Here is a 22,112-nt window from a genome sequence, read left to right as displayed (position 1 = left end):
GTACCCCCCGCCCCGTTCCTGCGCCACTGTATCTGAGTGTTCATTCATCATATCATCACAATATTCGCAAATTAGCCAAAAGTGGCACAAAAGGCGAAGTAAAATAAAGCAAATCAATCAATCAATCAAAAACAATGTATTGTTATTATTACTATAAATACTAAAATCTTAACAAACTTGAAACACCTCGCGACAAAATTCTACGTACGCCAATTATAGTTACAAAAATTGTAATTTCTATTTAGGAACTGTAGGTACAAAATAGGAACAGTTTTCGATTTTTCTTTCATTGCTCTTTATGGAAGATTAAAAAGAGAGAGAGAGAGAGAGAGAGAGAGAGAGAGAAAGTGCCTTTTCCCCTCCCTGCCTCTCCCACATAATGATATATCCAAGATTCAAGACATGAAAGCGCGGCTGTGTTTACTATTCCATTTCATGAATGTTTGAGAATCTTTTGTCATCAAATTACGGATTTACTATCCATGAAAAATTCGTTACGTGTTAAAAGAACGATAATTCACGTTTGCTTTCTTCGCTCGCCTGCGCGCCAGATTGTCAACCGCTTCACAACAAACAAATTCTCGTCCTTCTACCCTTGCAAGCGATTGTGTTTGTTTCCCCTCAGGTACCCCCACCCCACCCCAACTGCTCTCCCGTCAGCCGTGAACAATAAACAGCGAATGCCTACATTCAACGATCTCATATGAAAATCTGTTTCCATGTGTAGGTAATCTTTTATACTTTTTTAAAATCATTTCGCTGTTTCTTTAACATAACTTGTGTAGGTTCGTTAGGGACTATTTACTGTGTCGGAGCTCTACGAGGAAGTAGAAGCTGAGACCCAAGCAAACTGTGAAGACTGCCAATCTCGTGACGTACTCGGTTACGTCCGAGATACGTTGCAGAGTAAGCCACGCAAAAACCAACCCACATGACCCTCCTTTTTTCTTCTTCTTCCTCAGATTCGACTTTCGTCAAATGTATGAAGGAGCCTTAACCATGGTCCGCTAGGAATAATGATCATTCTGAAGACATAAGTGAACTTATCTGTAGATTCTTCATTTCAATTGCCGGACACTGTGGCCGAGTGGTTAGCACATCGCACTACGACGCCAAGGTTCCCGGGTTCGAATCCCGCTCGGGCTTGGTTGTTTGTGAATGTCCATTCATCAACTTAATCATTTTCATCACTCATCCCCATCTTCGCAAATTAGCCAAGACGCACAAAACGCAAAGTAAAATAAACTAAATCAATCAATCAATCTTCATTCCAATTGTGTTGAGATGCATTGCTTCGAGAACAGAAGTGTTTGAAAGACTTGAATACTATAAGTCACAAGCAGTAATGTACCGTACACTATAAGTTTACGTCTACATGTGTTGTCTATGTAAACAACAGGGAAGAACGAAATCTCAGTGCTCTTTAAAAGAGAAAGTATTTTTTTCTTCAAACATGTCGATAATCTGAGTCTATAACCAACTTAAGACCATCCGATTAAATGATAGTTATCGAATTTTCACTAAGGAGGGGAAAAGGGGCAACCGGAAGAAAGACAAATTACAATCATAGGTGAAAACTGACAAATTTTTACAAAGGGGATGGTGGAAAATAGAAGTAAAATAAATCTTGTCACTCTACGGACATCGCATTGGGGATGGGGGTGTCGCGACAAGTTTATTGTGCAATTTAATTATTACCTAGTGAATGGGCCTGGTCAAAGCAAACTATTGTAGGTGGCACCCCTGTGCCCCCACGCTTTTGATGGGCAATTGTTCTCCCATTCAAATACATGGGGAATTTGATGCTGAAGGTGCTGCTATTACATTAAATTGCAAGTTAAATGTCATCTTAACCTCAGAAATTGTGTCTGAAGATGATAGTTGAATAACAAGTTCTGTAAAAATAAGATTTTGGAAATGACGATCGTGAACAACAGAAAAGATATCGCAACTAAAAAAAACTTAAAATTTGCACAGCACTTATTTACGTCACTTGTAATTTTCACAATTTAAGGGCTTTTTCCTTGTGAATTCGGTAAAAAATTATACATAATTATTCCGCGCGACCGTATAGTTTTTATAGTTGTTTTTAATAACTGACTACTTCTTTTCACGTGATATCATACTTTTCCGCATGACTAGTAAGTATGACACATTTATAGAGAATAATAATTTTTACAAAAATATTTTATGTTCTGTTTCATGTCTCGCAACATCTAGGGCTTTCTTATTTACAGGAATTGCAATTTTTAAATTGTTGTTTCCAAAAAGAAAAAAAAAGGACGAAAATACGAGGGGAAATGTCTGCTTGGTTAATACAATTAAAACATACGTTAGTATTAAGTTATCGAATAGGGCATAGTGTCATAGTGTAATAATAAATATCATGCCCTTGCGCACTTAATATATATTATATATATTATAATTTTGGGAGTTTCTCTGCTTTCAACGATTCCAACATCCTCCGTTGAATTACACATACGCGCAACCAGAAAAAAACAAAGCGTAGTGTAAAAGTCGGAAACATACTATATTTTGCCCGTTTGGGTTACCCTGCCGTTGTGCTTTCATGTATTAATTCTTAGTTTCAGGGGAATTTAATTTTCGGAAACTTATGATTTGATATACAATCTTAAAGATTTGTTTGCTAAACCCATTTTTATTATCGATTTACACGAGAATTCTTACCTTCGTTGTGAATGGCGTTTGAATAGCCATCCCATCGCGCTCCAATATAAAGCTTAGGGCAACCAAATGACGAACGAAATTATTTGGGACACAACAGGGGTGACGCCGCCACCGGAAAAGTTTGGAAATGAACAGCTCCATTGGTTGAACGTAAATAAATACTTAAAATACTCCTTAAAACACGTATTTCTGGACAGTGGAATACTCCACTCTTTCTATTTTCACCTGCCGATGCTAATTGCCGCTTCTAGCAGGAAGAACGAGATGTTTTCTACGTTTATTACGTCATCGGCGTAGATTGCATAGTTTACAGAGTCTACGTTGTCTACACATAGAATGTAGAATCGTTTTTTACGCGTAGACGCACATCACCGGTGACAAGCCTCTCAATCAAAAAGTTCACCTGCTTTAGCGTCTTGGTAGAAGCAGAAAAGTGGGACATCAGCGCCATTTGGTGAGTACCGGTAGAAATTGTAAGTTTTTGCAATAACATGCGAACTGATCGAGTGCCGAGCCTGGAAGGATCGTAGCGGTCTATCATTTAACAAAACAATAATGTGATCGTAGTTCTTCACAAGAAAATGCACTCATTTTTGCTTCAACGTGTGGATGTTCTCTTATGTTTTTATACATTTCTTTCAGCAAACTGCGAACACCATGAATACGAAGAACGCCAACAGCATGAACAAGCTAAATAATAGTATTGACAATTATCGTTATAATAATGGAAAACGAAACTCCTGCTGTAAGTATTTCGGTTAAGCACTTTACTTGAATGCATTCTTAAAATTACTTACAAGATTACGTACTAAAGTAATTATTGGCACATTAGTGTAGTGATTTCATGAAAATTATTTTCCTAACTCTTATAAGCAAGAGACGTGGTGGCATGTGGTCACCAACCAACATATTAAAAGTCTCCGAAAGATAAAGTTGTGCAACATCTTGACTTAATTCCTGTTGTTCCCTGTGGAACATAGGGCATCAACAAAGAATCTCCACCTGGTCCTACTGACAGCAATTCTCTTCACTGCATTCCAGCTCTTTCCTTCCTCCAAGGCTTCAGCGTGAACAGATCTTCGCCACGTTTGTCTAGGCCTCCCTCGTTTCCTTCTTCCCTGCGGGTTCCAGTCTCGACAGCTTCATTTTCCTTCCTCAACGTATGCCCTATCCAATTCCATTTTCGCCGCTTTATTTGTATGGATACCTCGGTTTCTCCAGATTTTCTCCAAAGTTCTTGCTTTCTGGCCAAGAGATATTCAAAAATTTTCTCAGGCAGCGATTGATGAAGGTCTGTAATTTATAGGTAATCGTTTTTGTTACTTTCCATGTCTCAGACCCATATAACAGTACAGACTTAACATTACTTCGAAAAATACGAAGTTTTGTCTTCATAGATATCTTCTTGTTTTTCCATACTGGATAGAGCCTCAGAAAGGTACCATTTGCTTTTTGGATTCGTTGAGAAGCATCCTGTGCAGCCCCTCCGTCTTTTGCCACTACACTACCCAGGTAAGTAAAGCTATCCACATTTTCAATAATCTTTTCACCAATATTAAAAGGGTCTGTTTTTATGGAGTTAATCCTCAGTGCCTTGGTCTTCTTGGAGTTAATCACAAGTCCTGCTTTTCTTGCACTTTCTATCAGATCTGCTAGTTTTGTTTGCATATCACCATGTGCTTCAGATAAGAAGCACAAATCGTCTGCAAAATCACGGTCTTCTAGTCTGTTATTCAATCCCCATTTGATACCACGTCTTTTCCCTCCTATTACATTTCGCATCACTGCATCGATCACAATCAGGAACTGTAGGTGAAAATATACAACCTTGCCTCACTCCAGACTGCACATCTATTGGTTCAGATACACGGCCTTCATGTATAACTCTACATGTACGGTATAATCGCGATAAGTTTCTCGGATAAGATCAAGAACTTTTGTGGGCACTCCATATCGTTTCACTTCCTTCCACATTGCATTTCTGTTGACCGAGTCAAATGCTTTCTCGAAGTCAACGAAAACTGTATACAGACGAGATGGCCATTCTATACATTGCTCCAAAATTATCCGCAAGGTGTTAATTTGATCAATACAAGAGCGATTTGGTCGAGACCCTGCCTGTTCTCTTCTGAGTCTCAAGTTAACGTGCTCCTTAATTCTGTTTAGAATAACTCTAGTGAAGATCTTACTCGGAATGGAGAGAAGTGCTATACCTCTCCAGTTGTCACACTTTGATGTATCCCCTTTTTTCGGTAGCTTCACCAACAGGCCACTCCTCCAGTCCTTAGGCATCACTCCCTCTATCCATATCTTTTCAAATAAGCGCTGCAACATATTTGCTGTGGTGTTTATGTCACTTTTCATTACTTCCGGTGGTATGTTGTCGACACCAGTTGCTTTACAATTACGTACCTCTTTCAGAGCCTGTTTAATCTCTCCTACTGTTGGAACATCCGTACTAATTCTTACACTGGGACCAACATCACCATCATTATCATCTTCCTCTTCCCCCTGGTCTATCTGAGCATCCACAGAGCGATTAAGGATTGCAGAGAAGTGCTCCTTCCAACGTTTCAGTTGGTCCTCAGTATTCGTAAGGAGGGTACCATCCTTACTTCTCACTGGTCGATTTCCCTGCATCTGTTTCCTTGACAGAACTTTTGTGATGTTGTATAGTTCTTTAAGATTCCTCTTTTTTGCTGCTTTCTCCGCCTGCTGAGACAGATTGTCTACCCAGTTTCTTTGATCCCTACGAACACTACTCTTTACTTCTCGATCCTTCTCTGTATACTTTGTTTACAATTCTGCCTTCCTTGCCCTTGTCCTGCTTGAGTTCATTGCCTCCTTAATTACTTCTCGCTCATTAATTTTTTCCCAGGTCTGCAGAGACATCCAATCCTTTTTCCTCCTATCCATAAAACCCAGAACCTTTTCACTTACTTCTGCGAAGGCAGATCGAATTTTTGTCCATTCTCTTTCAATTGTTTCATTCTGCTCACTTTCATCGGTCAATACTTGGAACCGATTTCTCAGTTCAATTCTGAAGGTTTCCTGGAGATTCTTATCCTTCAACTTACTAATATCATACCGCTTCCTTGTCTGTTCCATTCTCTTCTTCTGAGCTTGAATTTTCATTTTAAAGTTAGCCACTACCAAATGATGATCACTCCCAATGTCTGCACCTCTCTTGTTTCTTATATCCTGTATCGAACGTCGCCACCTCCGTCCAATTGCCACGTGGTCTATCTGGTTTCTGGTTTTCTGTTCTATGGTCTGGTGATACCCACGTTATCTTATGGCATTTCTTGTGAGGAAATATCGTATCAATCCCTAAGATTATATGTTTATTTTATAAAGTCTCTCTGAATGCTTCACGTTGACCAGGGCATTCACTTGTTTTTCTCAGTTGTCTCAGCCTCTGAGGCATGTAAACAATGCACAGTGTTGTGCTATGCAAACCTCCTGAGCTATTCAGGATACAGGTAGTTTCTTCTGCCTATTGAGTCGGCGGTTTGCATAGTGGCAATTAAAAACACGATTCGGCATGGAGGAAGAGCTCGATGGCCTAGGGATATAGAGGTGAGACAAGCTGGGAGGTGACTGACTTTGGATTGGAGTTGAGATGGGAGAAGAGGTTAGGAGAGCAGTAGGGCAGAAGTGAGATGACGCTCTGGTCAACAAATTGAGAAGCAGCAGAGGACTTCGTATATTCTATTCATCCTAATTCATCAGATAGACAGGTAACTATCCTAACACCCAGCCATGATTCAGGTTCAAAGGTTCACAAAACCCAACGAGTGACCATTGTCTTTTCTGCAGTTTAGTTCCTTAATCTTATTTGTACCTTTCGTATTGCCAAGCGTTAACTCGTCATGCCAATGACGAGTGCTCTCATCAGAGGATGAATGATGAGTAACGTACATCACCCAGAAATTAATTGCACAATGACTGGTTCAGATCTCATCATTCTTTAGAATGATACGTGGTGGAGTGCTTGAGGCCTTTTCATTTTTTTTTCGGAAATGAAAAGAGTTACAGTTAATTGTTAGCTTTGTAACTTTCCCTTTATCTCCGTTTTGATTTGTGAATGAGATGTTTAGGACTTTCATCCATTTTTTTTTTTTTTGGAAATGAGATGGAAAATTGTTAATCAGTTTTAAATTTAAACCCACCCCAAAATTTTGCTCACTTGTTTAGTTTTTTTAGTATGTCCTTACCATATTTCATTTTGAAAATACATAGGGCTTAAAGGTTTTTAACCGGATGGGAATTTTTTTATTACATATGCCATGATAGATGTCGAGCTTTTACCTTGCTGATGAACTCGATGAAATATTAGACCAGTTATTAGATATAACACGAGGGACTACAAGTTTTAATTTAGATGTCAGCGGTCCAACTACAAGTTCAACCCCCAAATTTAAACGTAGCCCAATATTAACTACCACCAATAACTAATTCATGGCTAACACAGAAGTCCACAAAAAGTTGTCCATTCTCATTTCGCTCTCCTAAACCATGTTTACCCATGACATGCTCAAGGCCTTCGTTGTCCTGCCCAAGCTTTGCGTTTAAATCTCCTCCAATTATTATGATATCCTTCCTTTTTTGCTTCTTTATTGTTTCATTGAGCTGCCTATAAAACTCTTGTTTATCTTCAGGCTCTGCTACTTCTGTGGGTGCATAACACTGTATCATACCGATGTTTCTGATATTGGTTTTGAAATGTACCACAATTATCCTCGCAGACACTGGATACCATTGAATAAGGCTCCTTTTTGCTTCCTTGTCCATCAATATACCCACAACATCACGGCTCACACCTTCACCCACAGGTCTTTCGTAATATATGAATGTAACTCCTTCATGGGTATTTACCCCTCCAAACTCTGACCATCTGACTTCACTTATTCCTAGAATGATCAGACAATAGCTCTTCATGCCGGCCACTGCCTGCCGTAGTTTTCCACTCTCCCGCAGGGTTCTTACATTCCATATTCCAATTCTCGTTGTCCTTTTCAGGCCAAATGTCGTCGTCTTATAATCAGTTCGGCTTCCTCTTGTTGATGTTTCTTTAATAGTGTGATTTAAAGTGTGCGGGTTATTGGCCCACAGCAGCCGATCTTGGTGATGGGGCTGCCACCTGAGCCTCCAAGCAGGCTAATTTTCTGTCGGCGTATTTTCCCCTAGTCTTTTAGGATCCCTCCTCTCCACAAGACAGTGGCTTTTTCTCATATTTATACTCAATGAGAATGAGTACCTCTTCCGCCAGCTATGCCGTTCCGAAGGTCTCCTTCTCCGCCATAGTTGCCGTTGAGGTCTTCACCGTAACCCTGGCAAGGGGCCCTTACAAGGTACTACCAGCCGGTGCCAGCTGGCCCAAGGTTTTTTTAAAAAAGAGGTGTTACTCCTCCTGATTCCTGGTTCTTCCGTCTCCTTCGCCGTTGAGATGGCCATCCATCTTCTTCCGCCATTGGAGCCGTTAGCCAGTAGGTTGCTTCTTAGTCTGACTCTTTACCACTAGCCTGCCCAGCATGGGAGACCCTACCAGTAGCTATGCTACCGCTGGTATAGCCTAGTGGATCATCAGAGTACGCAAGGTCATGCAACCACTAGGTGGGGGGCCATCTTGCAAAATGGCCGAAAACTAGCAATGCTATCAAAAGTATTTTATAATAAAAACTTTTCACAATAAAATTGTCTACATTTTTAGTTCTTATAATTTTTCAAACTTGAAATTCAACTCACAAAATCGAGTTTTTATGAAAATGAATTGCAATTAATTTTTCTCACGTACAGTCAACGACAAAGATAATAGCGGGCAATTTGTCCATCGCTATTGTCATTACTTTGTCCTCTACATCCTGTCTTTGTTTTACGAATGGTATTCCGTTCATGCGAAACAAATGTTGCCCTCTGCTTATTGACATTTTTCTTTCGAATTATAATCGTCACGATGCGGAAAACAGACTGGAGGAAAATGGTGATGGACAGATGGACAATTCGCATACCATTTCTTTTGCCGTTGGGTGCGTTTGTTTGTTATAGAATCACAACCATCTGATATTTGTAGGGGTGTGCGGGACAATTTTTTTGCTCGGGACAGGAAAATTTTTTAATTCCGACATTCGGGACGGGAAAAATTCGCCATTTCCCGACAAAGTTGGGAAATTTTCGGGACAGGAAATGCTCGAAATTTCCCGAAGCTCTGAAAATCTCGAATCCTATACGTCATTTTCAACTTAAGTGATTGTTTTTGCATTTCTGGAATAAAAATTAACAATTTCCAATAAGTTTTAGACACTTGCAATGCAGAAAACGTCGATAATTAACAACTTCTTAAAATGACCATTCGGTATTTCCCGACTGCTAGGGATCCCGAAAAGTCTGGAAGTCATTTCCCGAAGTCGGGATAGCGACAGGAATTTTTTTCCCGATCCCGGTACCGACTTTTCGGGATTCCGCACACCCCTAGATATTTGTGTAAAGACGTGATGAACACGAAATTCACATGGTAGTAGTTTATCTCGCATGTGAGTGTTTTAATATTTTAGTTTATTTTGGAATTGAAAGTAACAAAATTATGCGCTATTCCTTTCACGAATATAGAACGAGAACAAAAGCTGCTGTGGATATCATAAATGTGTCGATTGCACTTTACCTATGATTTAGCTTTTACTTCTCCTACAATATGACGTGAATTAGCACATATTCTAAAAAGAAGCACACTTCCTCTAACTTTCGACCAACAACCTCCATTTGATATAATACTTACCTAGGGCTGAGCCGATAACACTTTGAACCGATACCGATTTCGATACTCTCACCGACTCCCAGCGATATCGTTGCTTGGAAACTGTAATTATTAAAAGTTGTTCAAAATATTGATTAATATTAGTGTGTTAAGTATTCTACTCTAATTATATTTATCAATTTACCAAGATTTTTGCTTTAAAATATTGGATAATTACCTCAGAATAAAAAATTATCTGTATGTTCGTTTTCTTTTTCACAAAACTGGTGCAATTTTTTTAATACTTCGAATTTTGTATAAGTTCCAGTATAAGTGTCTCAAGGCATTTTTGGGAGTCCGTGAAAGATCAAAAATGCGGCAAAAGTGTCGGTAAAAATTCCAAGGACGTATTTAGGGAGGTCCGGGAGGTCCGGATCCCCCCCCCCGAAAGTACTAAAATTAAATAATGAAATAATAAAATTTAAAAAATAAATAATGAAAATATACTTATTTAATCGAGGGTTCTTTATTTCCGCACAACTCATTGGAAGGCAATGATTATATTGGGGTCATACGACTTTGATTGATAGTTCCAAGGAAGATTTATGCAAGATTTATTATTATTTATAATAATAGGCTTAAAATATTACCATGAACTTTCCATTTCGTCAACTGGCTCTAATATCTTTTTTTGATATTCAATAAATATTCAATCCTTTATCTATTTGACATTAATTTCCTTGCTTAGTCAGTTTTTTTGTTGTTTTTTCACAAATGTTGCCGATCTTAACTATACGAAAGCTAGGTGATGAATACATGCTGTTATATCTTTTTAGCTATTCATGTAATACAAATGTAATATTAACTAATTTGAATATTTTAAATTATACTATTTTAATTAATTTGATATAATTATTTTAATTAAACATCATTATTATTATTATTATTTTTGCTTTGACACACTTGGATCGAACCCCCCTCCAAATATATTTCTAGATACGTCCCTGGTTCTATCCTATATTTATCTTACGTGCTTTTCAGCTTGCGGGATAGCGAAAAACCCTGACGACCGAATAGTAGGCGGCCACAAGCCAACCTTCACGTACCCGTGGATAGCCCTGCTGAGGCTGAAGATGGACAACAAAGTGTATCCCATGTGTGGAGCGTCCGTCGTCGCCGACACGTTCCTCATCACTGCCGCCCACTGCAAGGAGGGGACAATCGAAAAGGGCGAGTAAGTGCTTTCGTGTGGAGCTCGGGGGTCGAGTGTGTGGCCGGCACTGAAGGTTCGGCTCTTTGTGAGTGCCTGTTCATCAATTTCATCTAATCATCACTTATCCTCATCGTCGCAATTAGTCAAAAGTGGCGTTAAAGTGACGCCAAACAACCAAAATACAAATACAATATTCTAAGCCAAAGAAAAATTTAAAAATATTACTAATGAAATATATTCTAGGTAATTAAATATAAACTTTTCTACGGAAAACAAAACATCAAATGGCAAAACTTCACCCTCTAAAATAATTTAGTAATTTGCTCACTTCAAAATCTATTTATATTAAAAATAACTAACAATTTTAAATACCGTATTTGCCGGCGCATAAGATGCACCCCCTTTTTCGTACACGTTTTTGGGGGAAAAGCTTTCTTACTGAATTTGTAATTAATTTCCAGTATTTCAAATATAAAGTAGGTCTACTTTCAACAAAAAACGTACCTAATCCAACTAGGAAAGAATTCATTTTCACATCGTCACACACCCCAAGAAAGAAATCGTCTAACTCAGAAAACAAGAAGTTTCCAGAAATGAAAATACTGAAAAACCGACTATCGGCGTATAAGACGCACCTTGTTTTTAGACTTATTTTTAAAGGAAAAGAGTAAGTGATAATTACGAAAGTCTCATCAATTATAATGATTTAAAAATAGTTTTCAAGTAACCAAAGGTATTATAAATACACTAATGTAGAAAGTTGATATGTCTATTGATGCTCTGTTCACAGTATCTGTAACAACGAAATTCCAAAGCATCTTTCACATGAAAAGTTGTAGTGAAAAACTTTAAATTCTTTAGTTGCAAAGTATTTGCAAATTAATTATTCACCTAACTTCCGTAATGCACACTCTGTTGGAAATAAATCAATTTGTGCATTCATCACATTGATGATGAACTTTCTAGTTTTAGAAAAAGTTTGCTGAAGTTTCAATCTAATATACCTTGTTTTGGTTCTAAGGAACTATATTCAGATTATGTAAATTATCAGGATAAGAACTGTTCGTTGAATTATAGCTTGTCTACAGTTGCAGCTACGTCTCCTTTCAGAACATTTTTCGAGGATCACTTGGAAATTGTGCTAAACGTTCAGGACTTTGCCCGAATGGAGAACCCTATCCTCAGAAAAGTGAAGAAAACATTTACTCACCCAGACTGGGACCCGGACACCTACAACAACGACATCGCTTTGATACAAATGGATCAGCCCGTTCCTCTGACGCCCGTCTGCCTTTCGTATGGTGAGTTCCTGTCTTTCTCGGTAATGATGAGTCCCATAACAAACACGATACCAGGTTACCAAAGTTAAATGTTAACCCTAGCATACCCGAGGGGGGTGGGGCCCACCACCTCCATTTTTTCAACTGAAATCTTTTATAAATAACACTGTGTAACAAATTTACAACTTTTTTCTCTTTCCGAAATGAATGTAACTGTTTCCGATAGAACTTGTCACGCTGATTACAGTGGTGTAACTGAAATTCCTGTATCAGCCTCCGATTTCGAGAAATAATAGTTGAAAATTTCATTATGTAATGTAAATGCTATGCTATTTACAGCACTGCAGGACATGGGATGTAACGAAGAATGAAACTAAAAATAATTCGTTTTTGAAATTACACAGTACAAGAAGCAAAGATTACATGACAATGCTATCGATCTGCATAAATACCAGTACCGGTACCGAAATATATACCCTGCCCAACCCCTGTCCCACATCCCGAGCTGCTCCCTTATCCCACCGTGAGCCAAAGGTACCTACGTAAACGCCTAAATGAAATTAACATCAATTCAAGAACTACAAATATATATTATGATAAAATTATGTTATGTATTATGAACAAAATATGTTATGTATTACACCAACAGGTATCAGAAGTAACAATACAGATCAAATTAAGTAATGTACATACATCCAAGGATGGTGCTACGTCCCTCGTAGCGGTGCACTTCACAAGTACACTTACCTTATAAGCTCAGGAGAGCATGCTGGATAATCCCAGGAATCGGGTTGAGATACTGCGTTCCTTCCCCTTGGATCCATAGGTGAAGTCCAATGACAACCCACGAGGTTGTCCTCCTGATGCAGGTATCCACAAGTACGAAATAACTTTCGAAATAAAGAAAAACCGCAATATGTTCAACTTTACGTTTATTTTAGACACGCACGTATATCATGTCAGACTAAAAATTACAATTCAAATACTTTTGAACGGTACAGCACGAGATGCGTAATCCTATCTTTCCCGTAACACGAAGCACCTCTGGCTACTTCAAATCTCTCCGCGCGACAGCTAACCGTTTTCCTGGAAGGCGAAAACACCTCCTCAGTTACACAGTGTTACCAGACACAATAACCTTTTAATACTAGGAAGTTCGATAAAAGCCAACAGTAATATATTAGACATGTACAGTAATCTGGCACAGTGGTGGCAACAATGCAATGAAAAGCACGTGATCTTCTCACACCACAAGAGTTTAAATAAATCAACAATGGCTTTCAAAATATAAGAGAAACGAACGGCGTTTGACAGAAACATGAAACAACAAATAGATATAAGGAATTTAACTCAGAAATTATTAACTTCGGCTTCAATTCACTGATCAAAATGAAACTTATAACACTCCTTAGAACATTTAAAAGCAAATGAAACGATTAATGTTGAAACTATGTAAATTGCTTAAATTTGCCGCTATTCATACTTGTAGATATGTGTATTGATTATAAAGGCGGCCATGTTTATGAATATATATATATGAATTATTAACTATATAATACTACTAATAATAATAATATAAAACCACGAAGTAATGGCAAACTCGGGGTCATTACAATATCCCCCTCTTCCAAATAAAAAAAAATCTTGAATGAGAAAATCGAAGAAAAGTATTTATATATATATATATATATATATATCAAACAAATATAAAACTTGTCTGTGCCAGAAAACGTACTAACAACGAAGTATCTTAGCACAAATGTTTTGCAACGTATTCACAATAAACAGATTATGGAGATAAGAAACCAAAGTTAGTGTACTATTCCATTCTTGTACACAAAAAACATCATTCAAAGCATTGTTACAAAATAAGCTTCCAAAAGAATTTGAATGTGTGCACAGAGCTTAATCTTTAGCTTGCAATACGTAATTCGTGTTTTTCTTTTGACAATCAAAATATTCTACAGTTTTAACTTACATTAGAAACATATACGATTCGTAAATACAAGCGGTTCTACAATCACAGAAAACAATTACAAAAGGAAAAGTTGTCGGCACTTTGACAACCATCGCCGAACATGAGAAAAAGTTACTAATCTATAAGCATTGTTACAGTCATGCTTCTCCACAAAAGAAAACAAAACAAAAGAAAACAAATACAAATATTTACAGGAAATTACAGTCGCAAGCTTCATTCATTGTTACAGGCTTTTACAGAAAAAGCTCGTTCTTGCTTTGAAGAGAAATAAACAGATATCTTTCTTATACTCTCAGTTCTTTCTTTCTTGCATTTCAACCTAGAGTCCAGCGCAGATAATTCTGCCGTGCGATGCGCGAAACAACTAAAGAAGCAGTGTTGCTAATGGAGCAGATAGAAAAATCGCTGCAGTGCGCCGATGCACAGCTGTTACGTACAACAATAAAATTAGAGAATTCAGGTCTATCTAACGTTGAGTTTTAAACGTCATGCATTATACCAGGACTAGGATTAATATGTACTAACAAGTGGCTTTGTATGTAGCTACTAAAAATTCGCAAAATATGAACTAACACATAAGTAAAATTACCAAAAATGCTGCAAAGAAGACTTCTTCATACGATTCCTTATTTGAGTGATTTCAAACAAAATAAAAAAAAATATATATTATTTTTCATTGCATTAATGCACTGGTGGCGTTCTAACTTTTCACTCCCAAAACCCGTATACACTGGTATGGAACTGCAACGGCAGATAATAACATGCCAACGTGTTAAACCGTTACAATTGCACCATAACACACCTCCTGAAGCAGTATTATTATTTCCTCTCTGAGATCGGCGACAGTCGGTTGCCTTTGTTGTACATTTACAAAGGATGCCGGCTTCCACAACAATAAGAAGTACATATACTGCCACTAGACGATAAGCTGCGCGGCTTTTTCTTTTGTTATGAACCAGGGCCGGCGCTAGTCATTTTGCCTCCCTGAGAGGTGGCGGCAGATGCCGCTCTATTTCGACCCCCCCCCCCCGGTCATTACGCAGCAACGGAAAATTGAAAATCAATATATTCCTAACTAAAACATCAAAATATAAAATAAATAATGAGACTTCTTATGCTATTTCAATACTATTCAGCGCAAAAGAATATCTCGCTCGATCACAGTTTTCAATAGGCTTATTTTTTTCTTCTCTTCAAATTTTGCCGCTCTGGGCGATGGGACGGTTCGCCCTCCCCTTCCGCCGGCCCTGCTATGAACTTGGTCACCCATCAAAGCATGGCAATTTTAACACAGAAAACAATATGTATCGCATTAAGCAGCAAAAATGACAGCCTCCTCTATGCAATTTCTACAAGAACACGTGCCGGAGCCAGAGTTGAAATAATGATGGAGCCACATAATTTATTTATTTTGAATAATTCCAAAATTATGAAATATGAACAATTTGTTGCTGCTGTTCGCTGCTCTCTTGCCAAAATGCTTTATTGGGATGCTAACACCATGACTGGCTTCCTCCTTCATGAACTCGTGCACGTTGCTTAGAATTTCCCGAGCTTGGCTATGCAAGGTTTTTGATTTCAACTTCGACAGAACTGGAGGCATTATGGAATTTAACGTTCATTAGCAAACACACACTTTTACATACACACACGCAATACACGCACACAACGTCAAACCGGTCAAATACTTAGTATAAAATAAAAATATGGTGCTTCCAATCCAACAAAACTCACCGCCACTTTACCTGCCTTTTCCCCTTCCGTGACAGAAATAGTGCTTCATTATTACAGTTGGCAACACTAGTTACTAGCTAGCCAATGAACATGCACTGCATAAAAGAAGCAAGCACTACGCCGTGCTATATTGCCACATCAGCGTCCCTACCGAACGGTGGGAACCGCGAGCTGGAGCGCTATTCAATTGTTTTCAATGATGTTTGCGCGAGTGTGTCCAGGAATGGAATGACAATGTGGCAACAATAGCGAAGGTTTTCGAGCAGGGTAGAACACATGATGCTAAGAGAGAGGGAGACGAAACGAAAATTCGTTTCTACGCAACGGCAAATTTACGTGTGTGGCACTCTAACAATGGATTCTTTTGTTCGACAGTATTGAGTAATATAAAGAACAAAACAACAATTGAAAAAAATAGGTTTACTCGCACTCGCAGGGTTCTTGCGGGACAATAAGTTTTCTCCGTTCCGATGAACAATTAAAAAGTTTTAAATTATCCAAATTTACCTTCGCAAATTCTGTCAGGTTGTCTGGGTGTAGAAGAACAGCTGTGTTGTGTTTAAGTTGGGTGGCAATGTATGGACCAATATAGGTTTGAAATAGATTATGGATTTGTTTCCGAAATGCAGAGCTGTGCTTGTGAGTTTTCATAAAGACCAGATCTCCGGACTTCAACGGTCTTGCATTCTTGGAGTTTAACTTCAGATTTCTCCGGGAAGTTTGCCGCTGTGAGACTATGATTAATTTGGATTTCCATATGTTCTGGTCTGCCTGTTTCTCTTCTGGCCAAAATGCAGCAATGCGCGAGTCGTTGGGTAACGGCCGGTTGAAGAATAGTTCGGACGGTGCATAGCCGGTTACTTCTGAGATCGCATTGTTTAGGAGCCAAACAATATCAGTAATGAATTTCGCCCACAATTGATGATCTCTATGACAATAAAGGCGCAATAATCGCACTATCTCCTGATTAGTACGTTCAACAAGATTGCTGCTTGGATGATAAGGTGTAGTAAAGTCCTTCCACATAGATGATGTAAATTGAGTTCCCCTATCCGATATTATTGCCTTCACCACAGGATAGTGTGCTAAATATTGCTTAGTCAAGATTCCTGTAATTTCTTGCGTGGTGGCTCTTTTCATAGGGTACGCACTTACAAATTTTGTGCCTACATCAATCATGGTTAACAAGTAATTGTAACCTTGTGAAACTGGTAATTTTCCAATTATGTCTATGGACAATAGCTCATGAGGGGCCTTCGGTGCGATATGTAATTCTTCCTTGAGTAACTTCAATTTATCTACTTTAGTACGCGCACACGTGACACAATCTCTGACATATTTTACAGTGTCGGATTTCAACTTAGGCCAGTAATATCTGTATTTAATCTGTCTATACGTTTTACTGATCCCAAAATGTCCTTTGTGGTCATGATTTTGTTCCAGGATTTTAGTTTTCAAACTAACTGGTACACAAAGTTCCCCTGAAATCTTTCTAAATAATAAGCCACCATGCATTTTATATAACTGTTGCACTTTCGTTTCTCCTGGACTTAGATTCTCAGAGGTTTTCTGCAAAACTGTCATAATTTTGGAGCAGAACGTATCCAGATTTTGAGCGTTAGCCCAAGTTTCCATTTCTTCTTCTTCTTCTCGAACATGCCAGATATAATTAATATGAAAAGTAGTGGATTCGGGTGATGTGACAGTATTTTCTTCATCGATAGCATAACGACTCAGGGTGTCTGCAATGTGATTAGACTTGCCCGTGACGTACACGATCTGGAACTGGTACGCTTGTAACTTTAATGACCATCTGGTCAGACGGCTGTTCAAGTCCTGTGAATTTCTTAACCAGACAAGCCCGCGGTGGTCAGTGTAGATCGTAAAAGGTCGTCCCTTGAGATAAATAGAGAATTTATCGACACCGTACACAATCGCAAGACACTACAGTTCATGAATTGAATAGTGGCGTTCACTGTTTCTTAGTTTCCTGCTAGCGTAATGAATCACACGAGTGTCATTGCCACATTTTTGAAATAGCATACATCCCAGACCTTTCGTGCAGGCGTCGCACTGAAGACAAAAGTCAACGTTAAAGTCGGGTTGCGCTAAAGCAGCCGGATTCACTGTCATGTTTTAGCTGTTCGAAACTCAGCTGATGTTCCTCTAACCACTTCCACTTCACGGTTTTCGAGAGCAGAGAATATAAGGGTTCCGCTTTAATAGCAAATCCTGAAATAAACTTACTACGCCAGTTGGCAAGTCCTAGAAACTTTCGCAAGTCCTTCCGACACTTAGGCACAGGACACTTTATAATTGCATCATTCTTTTTCGGATCGGGCCTTACTCCATCACCAGATACTATATGTCCGAGGTAACACACCTCACTCTTTGCAAATTCGCACTTCTTCAGTTTAATTGTCATCCCAACTTCTGTTAAACGATTTAACACAAACTCCAAATGAGATAGATGCGTTTTGAAATCAGGGCTATGGATCAGAATATCGTCGAGGTACACTGTTAGAAAGTCAGAAGTTTCTGGTCCAAAGATTTGATGCATAATATACACAAAGACACTTGGGGCGTTTGCAAGTCCATAGGGCATCTTCAGAAATTCGAATAAGCGTCCACGATCAGAAAAAGCTGTATATTTTCGACACTCTGGCTTAATGTTTACCTGTAGATATCCACAGGCAAGATCTGCACTAGTGAAATATTTAGAACCATTAAATTGACGGATTGCTTCATCAATCGGAGGGACGTGATTTCGAGGCACAATGACCTTAGAGTTCAAAAACCTTAAATCTAATACTGGTCTAACTGATCCGTCAGGCTTGTCTACTACATGTACAGGATTTAAATATGGTGAGATAGTTTCTTGAATAACTCCCCACTGCTTCCATTGTTCTAATTCTTTGTTGAGTGCAGCACGTTTAGAGATGGGAATCGGATAAGGCTTCCGAAATACAGGAATTTGATCTATTAAATTTATTTCACATTCCAGTCCTTTGACCGTCCCTGGTCTGTCAGAAAACGTCGGTTGATATTTTAAAATTAAATCTAACAGTTCCTTTCGTTCTGAAAAACTCAAAGTAATACTTTCATCGACCTTGCACTTCAAATCCTCCTCACTAGCCATCCACTTGTCATACTGAACGTGGTGCACAGCCTTCCTTTGCTCATTTGCACCCACGTTAAAAACTATATTCTCAGACAAGGATGATTCATCATCGAGGCGAAGTATCAGCTGATTGGTTTGAAAGTCCACATTAGCCTTGTAGTCACGCAGAAACGGAACTCCTTAAAACATATCTGCCGGAATGTTTTTGATCACAAAAATGTCTACTTGAACTTCCTGTCCATCAAATGATATTGTAAGTTTTCGTTTTCCACACACACGTACGTGCTGTTTTCCTGTAAAGTCTGTCAGCCTAACTTGTGGTTCTTTTGTAAGTGCCATACCACTGAATTTCTGCACTAAACGTTCCCAAATTTCATAATTCAACAATGATACCTCACTTCCGGTGTCGATGACACAATATACCGGAAGTCCAGCGATATTACTATTCACGATCGGAGTGGTGCTATTTGAAGATAAATTTTGAATTTTAAATACGGCACCTCGGATCACAGCCTTTTCAGTTTCAGTTAAATCAATCGTCGTGGTCACTCCAAAAGATCTGGGATCAGTAACGTGGGATAGCTCCTCAAGATGCCCTTGCCCAACACGGAGCTGATCAATTAAGCAAGGTGAGAGTTTTCCGCAGAATTCCCACCTGCTTGATTCATGTTCCAGTAGTAGTTTCGAGAGTCATTTATGGCCTGTTGCTGTTCGTGACTTAACGGCGGCTCATCAGTGTTTGTTTCAGCGTTATGACGGGGAGAGTCCGATCTTGACCGTTGGTAGCTCGGCCTGTATCGCTGTCGTCGACGAGCAGGTGGTGTCCATTGCCTCGTTCTTTCTGACCGCTCATCTGTTTGAGACGTCCGGTTCTGTTGATTCTGCCGTCGAGAAGTATTGTACGGATGAAATGAATTTTGGTTTTGATTGTTAGGACGGTTATTTTGTCTTACCATCCTTACTTGTGGAGCTCTGTTATTTTGTGTACGACGAAAGTTAGAGTCTTCCTGTCGTCGTACGCCAGCCGTGTTGTCGTACGTTTGCCAACCCATCGGTTCTTCGCACACTTCGTAACTTTTAAGAAATGTTGTCAGGTCACGAATGTTCCTAGGAGCGTTGGCAAGGCACAGATGTCGCACTCGAAAAGGGAGCTGTTCGATTATCAAAGTCACCACTTCATTTGCTCGTAAACTGTCAGACAGGTTCTTAAAAACAGCGTAGGTACTCCAGGCGTAACTTTCCATGGACGAATTAGTTTGCCTAGAATAACGACGCCGTCGCAAGGCAGCAAGTTGTCGTTGTTTAGCTTCCGGGGAAGCAAACTGTGCCCGGAACTGTTCACAAAAGTCCTCATAGTTTTGGAACTGGTCACGGTTTGCGGAAAGCCAATGTTCAGCCGTTCCCACAAAGATTCGAGACAGCAAACCTACCCGACACTCATAAGGTACATGCATTAGGCGAAAGCTAAGGTTTAGGTGTGTCAGATATTTTTCCGCTGAGTACGCTTCAATGTTTCCGTCAAATTTTGGTAACTGATTTATGTCTGTCATGCGTGGCAAACGAAGATTCCACTCTCTTAAAGGGGCACTATCCGAATCAGACACTTCATCTCTTACTCGTCGTTCGTCAACGTCGTACTGTCCAACCCGAGCTGCCTCTCGAGCAGGTACGGACTCGCGCACAGAAGGCCGATGATCTCTCTCAATCTGCAAGGACTGCTGTTGTACGTACACTCCTGCAATGTGAAGGGGCGACGAGGTAATGTTGTGGCCCATGTTTTCGCCTACGGGAGGGGTAACAGTTTCCTCTCGAACAACTAAATTTGTCACACGCTGCCGAAGGTCTGCAATGTCGTTTTGTAGGTTCGTGTGGGTCTCCGTCACAGTCTCCTTTAGCTGGGTCCGCAGACCAGAAATGTCCTGCGAAAGTTCAGTCACTTGATCCTTCAACACGCCTACCTCGGACTCAAGGACAGTCTGCTTGGACACTAGACCCTGTTGTGCTTCTTCGACTTGCCCAATACGTTCAGATGTAAGCTGTATTTGAATAGGAAGAGCACTTAGTTGTTGCATAATATCACCAAACTTTCCCGCTATCTGTTCATTACTCTCCCTTTGTTTTTCCGATAATGCGGTGACGAACTGTTCTTGTCGTTGCCGGTCTCTCTCTTCCCGCTCACGTTCCTGGGCTAACCTGGTCTCTTCCCGCTCACGTTCCTTCTGTTCCATAGCGCTGACGAACTGTTCTTTTCGTTGCCGGTCTCTTTCTTCCCGCTCACGTTCCTGGGCTAACCTGGTCTCTTCCCGCTCACGTTCCTAAGCTAACCTGGTCTCTTCCCGCTCACGTTCCTGAGCTAACCTGGTCTCTTCCCGCTCACGTTCCTGAGCTAACCTGGTCTCTTCCCGCTCACGTTCCTGAGCTAACCTGGTCTCTTCCCGCTCACGTTCCTTTTCAGCAATGGCAGCAATCATCTGATCCTGTCTCTCCATCACGGCCTTTATCCAATCCGGGATACAGGTGCCTAGTACAGGTTCCACCGGCCGCATCCTCTGTTCAAAGCACGTTTGACACAGCAACTCCTTGTCATTCTCGCCGACCAGAGTATCTGCCCGTGCCACACACCCAGTGTGGAATAAACTGTCACAATTTTGACATCGGTATCCAGATTCTTCTGTCCAAGTAGTGCTGCAACACGCCGCTGTCGTCTCCTGTACTACGCTGCGTGATTGGCTCCTTAGGTTTTTCCTATACATCATCTGGGAAAGTGGTATAAATTTTGGGAGGACACAAAACACTCGGGACCACTGGGAAGCACTTCACACAATGGGAGAAAGGACAATCTTCACTCTTCACGAGCCCCGCGATGTGGCGCCAAAAACTTGCTACGTCCCGCGTAGCGGTTCACTTCACAAGTACACTTACCTTATAAGCTCAGCAGAGCATGCTGGATAATCCCAGGGATCGGGTTGAGATACTGCGTTCCTTCCCCTTGGATCCATAGGTGAAGTCCAATGACAACCCACGAGGTTGTCCTCCTGATGCAGGTATCCACAAGTACGAAATAACTTTCGAAATAAAGAAAAACCGCAATATGTTCAACTTTACGTTTATTTTAGACACGCACGTATATCATGTCAGACTAAAAATTACAATTCAAATACTTTTGAACGGTACAGCACGAGATGCGTAATCCTATCTTTCCCGTAACACGAAGCACCTCTGCCTACTTCAAATCTCTCCGCGCGACAGCTAACCGTTTTCCTGGAAGGCGAAAACACCTCCTCAGTTACACAGTGTTACCAGACAAAATAACCTTTTAATACTAGGAAGTTCGATGAAAGCCAACAGTAATATATTAGACATGT

At 39.9% G+C, this 22,112-nt stretch overlaps 1 protein-coding gene and 1 long non-coding RNA gene across 4 annotated transcripts in view; one reads left to right on the top strand and one right to left on the bottom strand.

The window, feature by feature from the left end:
* LOC146003333 (uncharacterized) overlaps positions 1-22,112 on the bottom strand; it is a 399,672-nt gene that overhangs the window by 53,767 nt on the left and 323,793 nt on the right. The window lies entirely within an intron of this gene.
* LOC146003326 (serine protease 1-like) overlaps positions 1-22,112 on the top strand; it is a 46,217-nt gene that overhangs the window by 11,414 nt on the left and 12,691 nt on the right. For all 3 annotated transcript variants that reach the window (XM_083141605.1, XM_083141604.1, XM_083141603.1), the window contains exons 2-4: positions 3,331-3,433; positions 10,463-10,655; positions 11,745-11,935. In XM_083141605.1, the coding sequence (XP_082997731.1) occupies positions 3,331-3,433; positions 10,463-10,655; positions 11,745-11,935 (487 nt within the window). The remainder of the gene's footprint in view (positions 1-3,330; positions 3,434-10,462; positions 10,656-11,744; positions 11,936-22,112) is intronic.

The sequence above is a fragment of the Lepisma saccharinum genome, chromosome 20 (assembly GCF_977018435.1).
Source record: "Lepisma saccharinum chromosome 20, izLepSacc3.1, whole genome shotgun sequence".
Taxonomy (NCBI): domain Eukaryota; kingdom Metazoa; phylum Arthropoda; class Insecta; order Zygentoma; family Lepismatidae; genus Lepisma; species Lepisma saccharinum.
Note: the sequence above shows the minus strand (reverse complement) of the source record. Positions and strands in the feature narration are given on the sequence as shown.